Genomic DNA, 13,742 nt, shown 5'->3' with positions numbered 1-13,742 from the left:
CTGTGCCCACCCTGAGCTGCCCCGGCCCAGCCTGAGGCCGTTCCCTCTGCTCCTGTCCCTGTTCCCTGGAGCAGAGCCCAGATCCCAGCTGGATGCAAACTCCCAGGAGCTGATCCCAAATGAACTCCAAATAGAAACCTTTTAACATCAGGATCTGAGCAGTTCTGGGGATTGGAGCCTTTGGGAATGTTGGAGGTGTTCTGCAAAGTTTGGGAGCAGCAACCAAACTTCCTGCAGGAAAATCCACAACATCCCATTCCAACCCCAGCACTCCCACTGTCCCAGGGTGCCCCAATGTCCAGCCTGGCCTTGGGCACTGCCAGGGATCCAGGGGCAGCCACAGCTGCTCTGGCAATTCCAGCCCAGCCAGGAATTCCCAATCTCCCACCCATCCCTGCCCTCTGGCACTGGGAGCCATTCCCTGGCTCCTGTCCCTCCATCCCTTGTCCCCAGTCCCTCTCCATGGAATCATTCCCATTCCCAGCTCCACAAATCTCCATCTCCCAACTCCCCTTCCCATTCCAGCTGAAATGAATCCCAAAGTCCTCTCAAACTTTCCCCCATTCTGCCAATCCAAAACACCACCTCATTCCCACTTTTCTCAAAGGATCCTGGTAATATTTCCCATACTACCGAGAGATCAATCTGAGGGTCTGGAGCAGAGGAAATTCCCAACTGTAGTGATGATATTTTCTGAAAAATCCTTTCCTTAGGATTTTTCCTCCTGAGAGGCTGGGAGGCCTCAGGAACAAAATGCAAACAATGGTTATCTGCTGCTGTGGGATGCAACAGGTGCATCTGGGATTGGTCTCATGGGGTTGTTTCTAATTAATGGCCAATCACAGTCAGCTGGCTCAGACAGAGAGCCCAAGTCACAAGCCTTTGTTATCATTCCTTCTTTTTCTATTCTTAGCCAGCATTCTGATGAAATCCTTTCTTCTATTCTTTTAGTATAGTTTTAATATAATATATGTCATAAAATAATAAATCAGCCTTCTGAAACATGGAGTCAGATCCTCGTCTCTTCCCTCAACCTGAGACCCCTGCGAACACTGTCACACCCAACCATTCCCAACCCATCAGCACAGCTCAGGGATCACAAAATCACCCTCCAGCCTCCCAGTGTGAGTCCAGTGAGGACTTTCCAGGCTGAGAAAACATCCAGATTCCATTGGAATTCCTTTGGATCAGGACTTTGATGACATCCAATAAGCCCATTCCAATCCAGGAACACCTTCCACCATTCTAGAATGCTCCAATCCCATCCAGCCTGGCCTTGGGCACTGTCAGAGATCCAGAGGCAGCTCTGAGAATTCCAGCCCAGCCAGGAATTCCCAATCTCCCATCCCTCCCTGCCCTGTGGCATTGGGAAGCCATTTCCTGGGTCCTGGCACTCCAGGCCTTATCCAGACACAGATTCTCCCACACCCCTGATTTTTCCTGACCAAATCTCCAACTGCAGAGTCTGGATAAGGAAAAGGTCATTGATTATCCAGGGTTCACCAGTTTATCCCATCCACAAATCCCCAAACAGCTCAGGCAGAGCACAGAACCTTTAACTTCTCCCAAAAAAAAAATCAGCTGGAAAATCCCACCCATGAGTGAAGAACTCCACAGCTTTCCCAGCAAACACAAAAAAGGAAGGATCCCATTTATGCCTTAAACCCCCTCATTTAAGGCCTGCATACATTCCTACAATATTAGGATTGCCAGGAGTTGGATTTGATCCTCGTGGATTCTTTGGCACCTTGGGATATTCCATGAATGGTTTGTGCCAGCAGAAAATGGGACTGAAATGATGAATTAAGAAGTTTTTTCCAGATTTATGGTGTGCGGTTTACCCTGGGTTGGTATTATATCATTCCTACAATTTCCCACAAACCCTCAAAAAAATATTCAGGATCTGCCTTCCCTCAGCACATCCAGCAAAGGGCTCTTGGGGGAGGAGGGAAAACCCAGAGGAGAAATCCCATTGGATTTCCCCAGGTGGGAGTTTGTTTCCAGGCTATTGACACTGCACTTCTAAAAAACCCAGAATTCTGAGGGATTTTTTTTTTTTTGGAGCACAGAGTAGCTGTGGGCAAAAGCGTTCCTTTTCTTGGGATTGGGATCCCAGCAGGAGAATTCCGGGGGTTTTGGTGCCTGAGGTAAAGCTAAGCTTTGCTATGAGGCAAAAAGAGTTTAATTAAACTAACGAGATCCAATTAGTGTTCCTGGAGCTTGGAGCAGCCTGGGATATGGAGAAGCTTCCCTGGTTGTGGGAATGGGATGGGATTTAAAGTTCTTTCCAACCCAAACCATTCCAGGGGGATTTTTCCCTCATATTGTATTATTTAAAGGCTTTGCTGAGCACAGATTGCTGGGATCTGCTGCTGTGTGGAATTCTGCCCTTGGAAAAGAGCTGGCACTGCCTGGATGTTCCCAGGAATCCATGGATACCAACCCAGGGCAAATCCCACCCCATAAATTTGGGAAAAAACTTAATTCATCATTTCAGTCCCATTTTCTGCTGCCACAAACCACTCATAGAATATCCCAAGGTGCAAAGAACCCACAAGGATCAAACCCAACTCCTGGCAACCGCAAAATTCCAGCTCCATCAGCACCCACAGCCAGGTGCAATTAATTAACTAAATCAATTAATTCACATCCCAATACAAGAAATTTATTTTGACTAGAGCCCAGCTGAGATCAGGAACCTCTGGTCAAAAATCCCACAAGGATCAAATCCAGCTCCTGGGCTTGCACTGGAAAATCCCAACAAATCCAGCTCCATCAGCCAGTGGACATTCATTAGCTGATAATTAATTAATTGGTGTCCCAATACAATGGCTGATGGAGCCCAGGAACCTCTGGTCAAAAATCCCACAAAGATCAAATCCAACCCCTGGCCCTGCCCAGGAGAATCCCAAAAGTTCCAGCTCCATCAGCACCCACAGCCAGATGCAACTAATTAACTGATAATCAATTAATTGCTGTCCCAAAACAACAAATTTAGGCTTGATAGAGCCCAGGTGGGATCAGGAACACATCCCACAAGGATCAAATCCAGCCCTTGGCCCTGAACAGGAAAACCCCAACAATTTCAGCTCCATCAGCCAGGTGACATGAATTAACTGATAATCAATTAATTGGTGTCAAAACACAACAAATTTAATTTTATTAGAGCCCAGCTGGGATCAGGAACCAGGCCAAGGAGCAAGCCCAGACTTGCTGATCCCAAATAAATAATTCCAAAAACTTCCAATTAATTAATTGGTGTCCCAATATAAGGGCTGCCCATGGCACATCCACAGCCTGGTTTAAAAAAAAAAACAACAGGAATTTCTGGAAAAGCTGGGATTTCTCCCATTGGAATGGGGAGCAGCTCCTTCCTCACCCACCCAAGATATGGCTCCATCCTTCCCTCTCCTCCCACCCAACTTTTGTTCCAGCAGGAAAAGGGATGGATTCCAAAGGCTGACGTATCCCATGAATTCCTGATTTTTGAATAACTGGAAAACATCTCAGTGTTGTGACAGCTTTGAAGCAAAACTCCTCAGATTTGAAAGTTCTCTTCTGTTTTATAACAGAGAACTCATGCAGGAAAATAAAAACACCAAATGCTCAAAGCAGAAGAACTCCCAGCACATCCCCATTTTTCTGATCACCTGGGAGAACTCTTGGAAATCACAATTTTCCCCAAACCCCACAATTTTCCCCTTAGGTTCAACTTCAGGAATCCTAAATCAGCCACATCCCAAAGATTCCCAAATTCCTTAAAACGTCCTTTTTCTACCACAACTCCTGGAATTAACTCAATCCACACAGGATACCCTAGAAAAGCACATGGGAGAGCAATTGCAGAGGCAGCCCTGAGAGCAGAACCCCCTTCCAGGCCCATAAAAGCTGCTCCAGGACCTTTATCCCAAAAAAACCCCCAAAATAATGGAGCACAACGAGGAAATCCCCTCCCTATCCCTGTTTTCATTTACTTAGAATTGAATTTCTTTTTCTATGAAAACAATGAATTGTCCAAAACTCACCTGGGATAACTCTTGGAAATCACAATTTCTCCCAAAGCTCACATCTCTCCCCTTAGGTTCAACCTCAGGAATCCTAAATCAGCCTCATCCCAGAGACTCCAAATTCCTCAAAACCTCCTTTTTCACTCAATCCACATGGGACACCCTAGAAAAGCACATGGGAGAGCAACTCCAGGGGCAGCCCTGGGAGCAGAACCCCCTTCCAGCCCCATAAAAGCTGCTCCAGGACCTTTATCCCAAAAAAAAAAAAAAAAACCAAAAAATGGAGCACAACAAGGCAATCCCCTCCCTATCTCTGTTTTCCTTTATTTGGAATTAAATTGCTTTTCCTAGGAAAACATTGGATTTTCCAAAGCTCACCTGGGATAACTCTTGGAAATCATAATTGATCCCAAACCCCACATCTCTCCCCTTCGGTTCAACCTTAAAAACCCTAAATCAGGCTCATCCCAGAGACTCCAAATTCCTTCAAACGTCTTTTTTCTCCCTGGAATTCCATCAATCCACATGGGATAACCCAGAGGCAGCACTGGGATCAGAAAGCCCCTCCAGCTCCACAAAAGCTGCTCCAGGACCTTCACTCAAATACCACAGAAAAACCTGAAGCACAACAAAGAAACTCCCTCCCAAATTTATTCCAAATTTCACATCTAGGAAAACCCTAGATTTCCCACCCTCTCAGACAAAGGAAGGATTTTAATAAAATAAAAACTTACATTGGGACAAGCAGGATAACAGGAGCAAACAGCTCATTCCAAGGTGGGTTTTGGGAATTAAACCAAACTCCATCTTTACATAATGGTCAGGATTAGCTCCAGGTGGGAGGAGTTTAAAAATGAAGGGAGTGGGAGCAGCTCTGGTTGGTTAACGAGGTGCTCCAGCTGCAGCAAATTGAGATAATTCCCATTTTCTGCATCTCATCCTACAGCAGGGAGAGCTCAGAAAAAAGGGAATTACTTTGTGCCTGAGGAGAGCAAATTCCAGCTTAAAGCCTGTCCCAAAACTCCTGTGGCAGCATTCCTGTGTGGATTTGAGTGTTGCAGTAGAACACTTCCCTAATTTCTGGATTGCTCCATGTTCCATCAAAGGAAGGCTAAAATTCAGGAAAATGGGAGGGGAATCCAATATCCAGGGAGCAGAGTTTCCATTTCCACGGAAAACAGCCTCCAATCCCAGGGTGATCCCAATTCCTGAACCTCCCCTGCCCTGGAATATTCCCTTAATTCCTAACTCACATTCCAGAGGTGCAAAATCTCCCAGATTTCAGCTCAGGGGGAAGGAAGATGAGAGCTGCTGATGGAAAATCTGGGATGGGATCCACGATGGAAGGGGATGGGATGCAGTGGGAATTTGGGAAGGAACAACCCCCATCCCATCCTTTTCCCTCCTTCCTTCTGCTCCTCACTCCCTTTTCCCATTCCCAGCACAAAAAGCCATGGATGGTGCAGCTGGGATGCCAAAAGTCCTTTTTTTTTTTTCTTCTTTTCTTTTTTTTTTTTTTAATCCTATGGAAATCCAGGTATTTTTCAGTCTTCCAGCTCCATTTTTATCAAAGATTGTCATAAAGAGTGTAAACAATTTTCTTGGGAAAAGGAGTGATATCTATGGTATAAAGGGATAGAAAGGCAGGAGAGGCTGGATAAAATGGTGTTAGAAACATTCCATGATTTGGGAATTTCATCAGTTCCTCAGATTGGATCATCCTTCCCAAAAGGTTGGATTGGAATGGAAACCACCCCAATTCCCTGCAGGCACATTCCAGCTCCCATCACTTCCCAGCTGAAAATCCTTGGGAAAATCCTTCACAAGGATCCCCCTGATGCCAGAAATTCCAGGGAAAACCTCACACCCTCCCGGGTTGGGAGATCTCTGTAGGATCCTTCCGGAAGCACCTGATTATCCCAGGATCATCCAGAGCCTGCCCAGCCACCCCAGCAATCCCACCCTGCACATCCCTGGGGATATTTTCTAAACATTTTCCAAATATTTTCCAAAAATTCCTGGAATTCTGGAAGCCTCTGGATTGTGGCATTCCCTGTATTCAGAGCCCAGCACCCTCTGGGTGCTTTCCTGAGATCCAACAAAAAATTCCCATGAGGAATTTCAAGTTGTCCTTCAATATTGCATGGAAGGAGGAATCACATGGACAGCCTGATCCCACAGCTTGGGAAAAATTCCTCATCCCAAAAGAGCCCAAAAATCCAAAATCTGTCTGGGAAGAGCCAAGCGAGTGCCCTCCATTCCCAGCAATTTTGGGAGAGGAGATTATTTCTGGAAAAGGCAGGAAATAATTCCTCTGGATCCAGACAGGGCTCAGAATTGCAAAGAGGGAAATAAAAAGATCAAGGAGATGATGGGGTGGGATTTGTCAGGAATTGAGGGAAGGGTGATGGAGCAGCAGCATCCCAAATATCCAGCATGAGATGGATCCCAAAATTCCCTCTTTCCAAAACAAAAATCCTTCTCAACTATAAAAAATATGGGAAATGAACAATTTTGTCCCTGAGCCCATCCAGGTTAGGGAGAATAGGATTATCCCATCCCAAAGGGATTTTCCCACTGGAGGAAGGGGATTTGATGCAGGAGATCCCATTCCCTACAAGAATACTCCTGGATATAACCCATATATGGACAATATAATCCATATAATAATCCTATATAATCCATATATGGACTGACAGGGATCAATCAGCCCTTCCCTGGTGGAAATCCCAAATAATTTTGAGGAATGTGGAAGACAAACACCCAACATGTGACCAGGTTCCCAAAATCCCCTTTCTCCAAAAAATAAATTCCTTCCCAGTTATTAAAAATATGGGAAATAAACAATCTTGTCCCTAAACCCATCAAGATTAGGGAGAGTGGGACTATCCCATCCCAAAGGGATTTTCCCACTGGAAAAGGGGAATTTAATGCAGGAGACCCCATTCTCTACAAGAATACTCCTGGATATAATGCACATAATAATCCTATATAATCCATATATGGACTGACAGGGATCGATCAGAAATCCCAAATAATTTCGAGGAATGTGGAAGATAAGAACTGAACTTTAATCCTTTGTGTTTCATCCCAAACATCCAGACCCCATTGCCTACAAGAACACTCCTGCATATAACCTATATGAGGACAATATAATCCTATATAATCCTACGCAATCCATATATGGACTGACAAGGATCAGTCAGCCCTCCACTGGTAGGAATCCCAAATAATTTTGAGGAATGTGGAAGACAGAACTGAACTCTAATCATTTCCATTTCCTTCAACTTCCTTACACTGCTCAGAATTTACCGGATTTTGCTCTTCTGAGACCCAGGAATTTTAATTTTCGGTGGTTTAAGAATTTCCTTGCCAGATTCCCTCCAAATTCCCCTCCCATGGAATCAAAGGCGACATTTCATGGGAGGCAGAGCTGGGATGCAGCTCTGGGCATTCCAGGAGGATCCTTGGAGCTCTCCACACATCCCAGGATCACCAAACCTCAGGGAAGTTTAGGCTCAGCTTAAATCCCACACATTTACCAAGTTTAAATTGGATTGAAAGCTCAACAATTGCACTCCATACCCCAAATCACAACCAACACCTGAACCCAGAGAATTCCCCCTGCTGGAATTCTGGAATTCCCAATTCCTTACCCTGACCACAACCCCATCCATGGGAGCAGATCCCAATTCCTCGGCTCTCCAGGGATTCTTCCCCTCCCTGGAAGCTGAAGCTCATCCCAAAAATCCCCGGGAGGAGGAGAAGGAGAAGGAGGAGGAGAAGGAGAAGGAGAAGGAGAAGGAGAAGGAGAAGGAGAAGGAGAAGGAGAAGGAGAAGGAGAAGGAGAAGGAGAAGGAGAAGGAGAAGGAGAAGGAGAAGGAGAAGGAGAAGGAGAAGGAGAAGGAGAAGGAGAAGGAGAAGGAGAAGGAGAAGGAGAAGGAGAAGGAGAAGGAGAAGGAGAAGATCCTTGATCAGGGTTTAGGGAAGAGTTAAAGTTCCCAAGGGTCCGCAGGGATCCCGGAGCAGGCGGGAGGAGCGGGAGGAGCGGGAGGAGCGCAGCTGCCCCTGCGGCAGCGCATAATCCCTGCCCTGTTCCCAGGGACGCTTCCCTGGCACAAAGTCGGGAATTGTGCGGGGTTAAAGCGCCCCGGACAAGGCCGGCATTCACCCAGCGAGGCCGGCAGCACCATGGAAATATCCCCCAGGGAAATATCCCCCCTGGAAGTACAATCCATGGAAATATCCTCCAGCTGGGACCGCTGAGCCAGAGGTTTCCCTCCCCGCTGACCCAGAGGTTTTTCCCTGACTGATCCAGAGGTTTCCCTCCCTGCCAATCCAGACGTTTTTCCTCCTCTCTGATCCAGAGGTTTCCCTGCCTGATCCAGAGGTTTCCCTGCCTGATCCAGAGGTTTCCTCCCCTCTGATACAGAGGTTTCCCAACAAGAAGCCGGCACTTCTAATGAGCCAAATGCCCTCCCAGTGATTTTGTTTTCCCACCCCTCCCCTCATCCCTCCAATCCACTCCTGGATCCGTAAAAATGTTGGGAAAGGCCAGGTCAGAGGCCGCTCCCAGCTCCAAAGGCAGCGCTCCTTAAATCCCTCCGGGATCGGAGCTCAGGGAATTATCCCAGCATCACAAAGAGGCAGGAGTGGAAGATCTTTCCTAGATCTTTCCCAGAACATTCCCAGATTTTCCCAGATTTTTCCCTGATCTTTCCCAGATTTTTCCCAGATCTTTCCCTGATCATTTTCCCCCAGATTTTCCCCAGATCTTTCCCTGATATTTCCCAGATCTTTCCTGACATCCTCCACCCATACTCCAACCTCCCCTGGGCTCCAAGCAGCTCCAGCAGCCCCACTCCAGCTGGATCCTGGGGAAAAGGGGCAGCTCCAACCTTTGGGATGCCCAATTCCAGTTTTCTTTGGAAAACCTGCAGCTGCACTGAGGGCTGAGGCCGTTGGATGACATTTGGTGCTTGGATCAACCAGGACGAGTTCGCTGGAAGTTAACACCTTAAATACCTTCAATTGCGGGCATTTTGAACCAGCAATGGGAAAACACCTGGAAGTCTCATTGTTCCCAATGGGAAAACTCCTGGAAATATCATTTTTTCCCAGTGGGAAAACTCCTGGAAGCCTCGTTCTTCCCAAGGCTGTGGGTGCTTCTCCCAAAATTTTGCATGCCCGGATTTGGTGCAAAGCCTGAGGAAGGCTCTGATACTCCTCCCTCCATGAGTGATTCCAGGAGGAATTCCAAGCCATCCTGAGGTTTTCCATGGCCGCAGATGGAATGCTGAGCCCCGTACCCTGCAGGAGCTGGGGTGGCACAGAGGGGTCGCTGTCACCCTCACACCCTTCCTGTGTCACACCTGGTGCTCCCAGGAAACATCCTGAGGGTCTGCCCTGCTTAATTCCAGCTGAAATCATGGAAAAAACCCTAAAATCTTGGTGAGGGGTGGACAAATCCCAGCCCAGTGAGCCAGGATCTCAGAGGGGGCTGCATCCCCTGTGTGACCCCGATCCCAACCAGGGGATCCCACAGCTGCTCCCAGATCCCTGTCACCACCTGGAATCAGCTTCCCAGGGTCAGGAGGTGTTGGCTTTGCCCCTGGAGCAGGATTGTCACCCCAGCAGAGCCTCACTCCAGCCAGGTCCCCCCCCATTCCCAGGATTTTTCCAGCCCCCACCCCAGAGGTACTGGAAGCTTTCAGGCTCTCCAGGCTCCTGTCCGGGAATTCTCTGGGCTCTTCCTCACTCTGCAGGGCACAAAATCCGACCCCAAGTGCCTGGTGAGCCCCTCCAGCTGAGGCAGCTCAGGAACAAACCCAAAAATCCCTTCTCCACTCTCCCAAAATTCCTCTGATCTGTCAAAAACTCTCCGTGCCCACCTTGGCCTCTTTGCTGAGCTGTTTTCTCCCTCTGGAAATTGGAAGTTGGGTGAAAGGAGAGCCACCATGTCCTGAATCCCTACATTTCCTGCTTTGTTAGCAGTGCAAGTCATGCACCACTGAAAGGGGAGGAAACGTGCACAGATCTCGAGTTGTTCTCCATCTCTGGCCAGGAAATCAGGGAGAGCTGAGGAACTGCACGAATCCCCAAGGATTTCAGCAGCTCTGCTCTCCTCCATCCCCTGAGGAAGCAGAACGTGGGCCGGGCCTGCCCTGCTCCCAGTTCTCCCAGTTTCCCTTTAGGATCCCAGTTTTCCATCCCAGCTGCAGCATTCCACCAGAACAGAGGGAAGTTGCAGAGGTGCTGCCCAGCCCGGCACCTTAACCTGGAGTTTAAACGAGCTCACAATCCACAAACTGAGCATTTATTTTGCATTTCAAGGCGCCGGAGCTGCTCCCCGGGTGGGCACGGGCGGTGCCGTGCCAGGCTCTGTGCCGGCACCTTCCCGCACCTCCGGGAGCATCCAGGGCTGGAAAACAGCCTGGCAGAGCCGTGCCGTGCCAAGGACAGGTGGGATGAGCCAGGGAGGAGCCTGAGGGACGGCTCTGAGCCACCTGCAGGGCTGGGAATATCAACAGGGAGCAGCAGGGATGGATTCCAGGCTGCTCCTTCCTTCCTTCCTTCCCCTCGCCACCTTCCTCACGGAGAGGCTCTGGAGCTGTGCCCGCTCCCAGAGGAGCGCAGGAACCAGGAACAAGTGTTAACATGGCAAGACACCTCCTCGGCAGCACCACGCTCGCAAGCAGAGCTGCCAGGCTCTGGAAATGTTTAAAAAAAAGGCCAAAAAACTTGTTAAAATCCCACAAACCGATTTTTCCAAAGCAGCGAGGTCCTTTCGCAGGCTGGGGCTCACTTTGGATAATCTGCAGGCTCCAGCCTTCCCATCCTCCTTTCCCCAAAATGGCCCTGCTGCTGCACCGGGGGCTGCAGGCACACCCCGGGCTTGGAATATTTTTTATTTTTTGTCCACATTCCCGAGCCGATGGAGGCACCCAAGATTCCCGGGGCACCGCTCTGGAGCACAAAGCACGGCTGAGTTCACAGCGCTCTCAGCTCTCAGCCTATATCAGGCGGAGAAAAGCAGCAGCACCAAAGTCTTTACTCCAAAGCCCAGAGCCCGGAGCTGAGTCCGCATCTCCTCCTTCCAGCCCCCACCTCGCTCTTCCTGAACAAGCCCTCTCCTGTTCGCTGCTCTTCCCGAGCATCCAACAATATGTGCCTGTGTGCCGGGGGAGGCAGGAGCCGCTGCCAGCTCCGCACCAGCCGAGCCTCCTCCGCCCGCCCAGCCCCTCTGACATCCGCGGGCACGTCCAGATTTTCCAAAATTAAAGAGAAAAAAAAAAAAAAAAAAAAAAAAAAAAAAAAAAAAAAAAAGGAGAGTGAGTCCCTGAGTCTCGAAGTGAGGCTCCGTTCCAGGTGGGAAGCGAATGTGGAAGTGTGGGAGCGGACGGGCTCGGAGGAGGCAATGTCACACCAAGCATTTGCTGGGAGATTCGTGAATCGCCTTCCTCAGCCCCGGGTGCCGGAGCTGCCGGCGGCACCGCACGGCGCCGAGCCGCTTACATAACCCCCCCGCCCGGGCGGGCAGCTCCGGGAACCGGGAGCACAGGGAATGGGGAAGCATCGGGAGAGGGGGAGCACCGGGTACAGGGCACCGCCGGGAACGGGGCATCACAGAACCGGGGCATCATCGGGAAGCGGGCAGCATCGGGAAGGGGGCATCGCCACAGCCAGGGCATCGCCGGGAATGGGGCAGCACCGGGAATGGGGCAGCACAGGAATGGGGCAGCACCGGAGACGGGGCATTGTCACTACCGGTGCATCTCCAGAACCGGGGCATCGCTGGGACTGGGACATCACCGAGAACGGAGCATCGGCACAACCGGGGCATCGCCACAGCCGGGGCATCGCCACAACCCGGGCATCACCACAACCGGGGCATCCCTGGGGCTGGGACATCACCGGAACCGGAGCATCACTGGCACCGAAGCATTACCACGGCCCGGGCATCACCGGGACCGGCCACACCGCGGCCAGGGCATCGACAGAACCGGAGCATCACCGGCACGGAGGCAGCACCGCGGCCGCGGCAGCGCCGGCACCGGGGCACGGGGCAGCATCCCGGCCGCGGCCCCGGCGGAGCGCCCGGTTCCCCCGCCCCTCCGGGCTCCGGGCAGCGCCGAACCGGGGCCACCTCGGGGCGCGGGGGCGAGGGGGAAGCAACAAGAGCGCGGCCCCAGCGCGGAGCGGGCGCTGCCGCCCGTGATGTGCAAGTCACGGGCGGGGGGCAGCGGGGCCGGGGGAGCGGAGCCGCCCGCCCGCGGGGTCCGCGCGCCCCCGGCGGAGCCCCGGGAAGTTTGCGGCGCCTTCGCCCCCGCCCCTGGCTCCGCGGCCGCGGGCGGCAGCGCCGCCGGTAACAAGTGCGGCGGCCGCGGGCGCTCCGCGGGCGCGGACGAGCCCCGCGGAGGCGGCTCCCGGCGGCGGCCAGCGCGGCCCGGGACCGGCTGCGGACCCCCCGAATCGCCCCCCCGCCCGCCCCCCGGCCCGGTTATCGCCGTGAAATGTCAGCGTCTCATGGCAACGGCGCTGCCTCCGCTCTGCCTCCGCCGGCTCCCGCGGCGCGCAGCGGGGCTCGCCCCCACCCCCCCATCCCCCCCCCCCGCCCTTCCGCCCCGGCGACAGTCGCGACAAGGTCACGCGGCGCCCCGCACTCACCGTACACCCCTTGGCCGGAGCTGCCCTCCAGCAGAACCGTCAGCAGCCCCAGCAGCCCGATCGCTACATCCATCTTCACGTGAGCATCCACATATCCAGCCCGGCGGGGCGGGGGGGGGCAGCGCAGCGCCCGCCGGAGCCCCGCGCTCCGCTGCGGCCGAGCCGCGCACGCCCGCGCAGGCAGGGCGGCGGGGGCAGGCGGCGGGCACCGCGCCGGTCCTCCTCCTCCTCCTCCTCCTTCCTCCTCCGCCTCCGCCTCCTCCTCCTCCTCCTCCTCCCGCTGCGCAGCGGGCGGCGCGGGGCGAGCCCCGCTCAGAGCGAGCCCCCGGCAGCGGCAGCCCCCGCACCCGCTCCGGGCCGCGGCGCCCTCAGAGCTCCGGCCGCCGCCGCCGCCGCCTCCCGGGGCCGCCGAGCGCCGCGCGGGGCCGCCGCAGCCGCCTGCGCCCCGCGGCCATCAGAGGCCACCGCGGCGCCGCGGCCCCCGCATGGTGCGCGGGGCTGCCCGCGGAGGGAGCGGAGCGGAGCGCGGAGCGCGGGGGGCGGCGGGGGCGGCGCGGGCGGGGGCGGGCGCGGGGCCGCGGGGAGGCTCCGGCTGCGGCTGCGGCGCTCCGGGAGCGGCTCCCCCTCCTCTCAGCGCGGCTGCGGGGCGGCGGCCGGGCCCATGGCGGGGGCGGCGCGGGGCTCCCGCGGCCGCGCTGCGTGCGGGTGCGCTGCCGAGCGGGCGCGGGGGAGCGGGCGCGAGTGGCGGCGGCGGGGCCGTCACGTTGTGCTATACGTGCGGGGCCGGCAGCCGCAGCCCGGCGACGTCAAAGCTGCGTGGCTGCTGCCGCTGCTGCTGCTGAGCGCCTTCCTCCGCCTCCTCCTCCTCCGCCGCCGCCGCCCCCCGTGGCCCCGCGGCTCCGCCGCCGCCGCCGCCGGGCGCGCATGGCCGCGGGCGCCGCCCGGGAGGGATGCGCGGGCTGACCGCGCCGCTCCGGGATGCGCGGAGCGCCGGGACCCGCGCGGAGCCGGTGCGTGGGGGCCCGGCCCGCTCCATCCCGGGCGCACGGGGTGCTGTGAGCCGGGATG

General features: G+C 53.8%; 1 protein-coding gene across 1 annotated transcript in view; it reads right to left on the bottom strand.

The window, feature by feature from the left end:
• MDGA2 (MAM domain containing glycosylphosphatidylinositol anchor 2) overlaps positions 1-12,872 on the bottom strand; it is a 209,088-nt gene extending 196,216 nt beyond the window's left edge. The window contains exon 1 of the mRNA XM_058807283.1: positions 12,675-12,872. Within this exon, the coding sequence (XP_058663266.1) occupies positions 12,675-12,747 (73 nt within the window). The 5' untranslated portion in view covers positions 12,748-12,872. The remainder of the gene's footprint in view (positions 1-12,674) is intronic.
• Positions 12,873-13,742: the final 870 nt, after the last annotated feature.

This window comes from Ammospiza caudacuta, chromosome 6, assembly GCF_027887145.1.
Source record: "Ammospiza caudacuta isolate bAmmCau1 chromosome 6, bAmmCau1.pri, whole genome shotgun sequence".
Lineage (NCBI taxonomy): Eukaryota > Metazoa > Chordata > Aves > Passeriformes > Passerellidae > Ammospiza > Ammospiza caudacuta.
The sequence above is the reverse complement of the archived record's forward strand: the minus strand, read 5'-3'. Positions and strand labels throughout refer to the sequence as shown.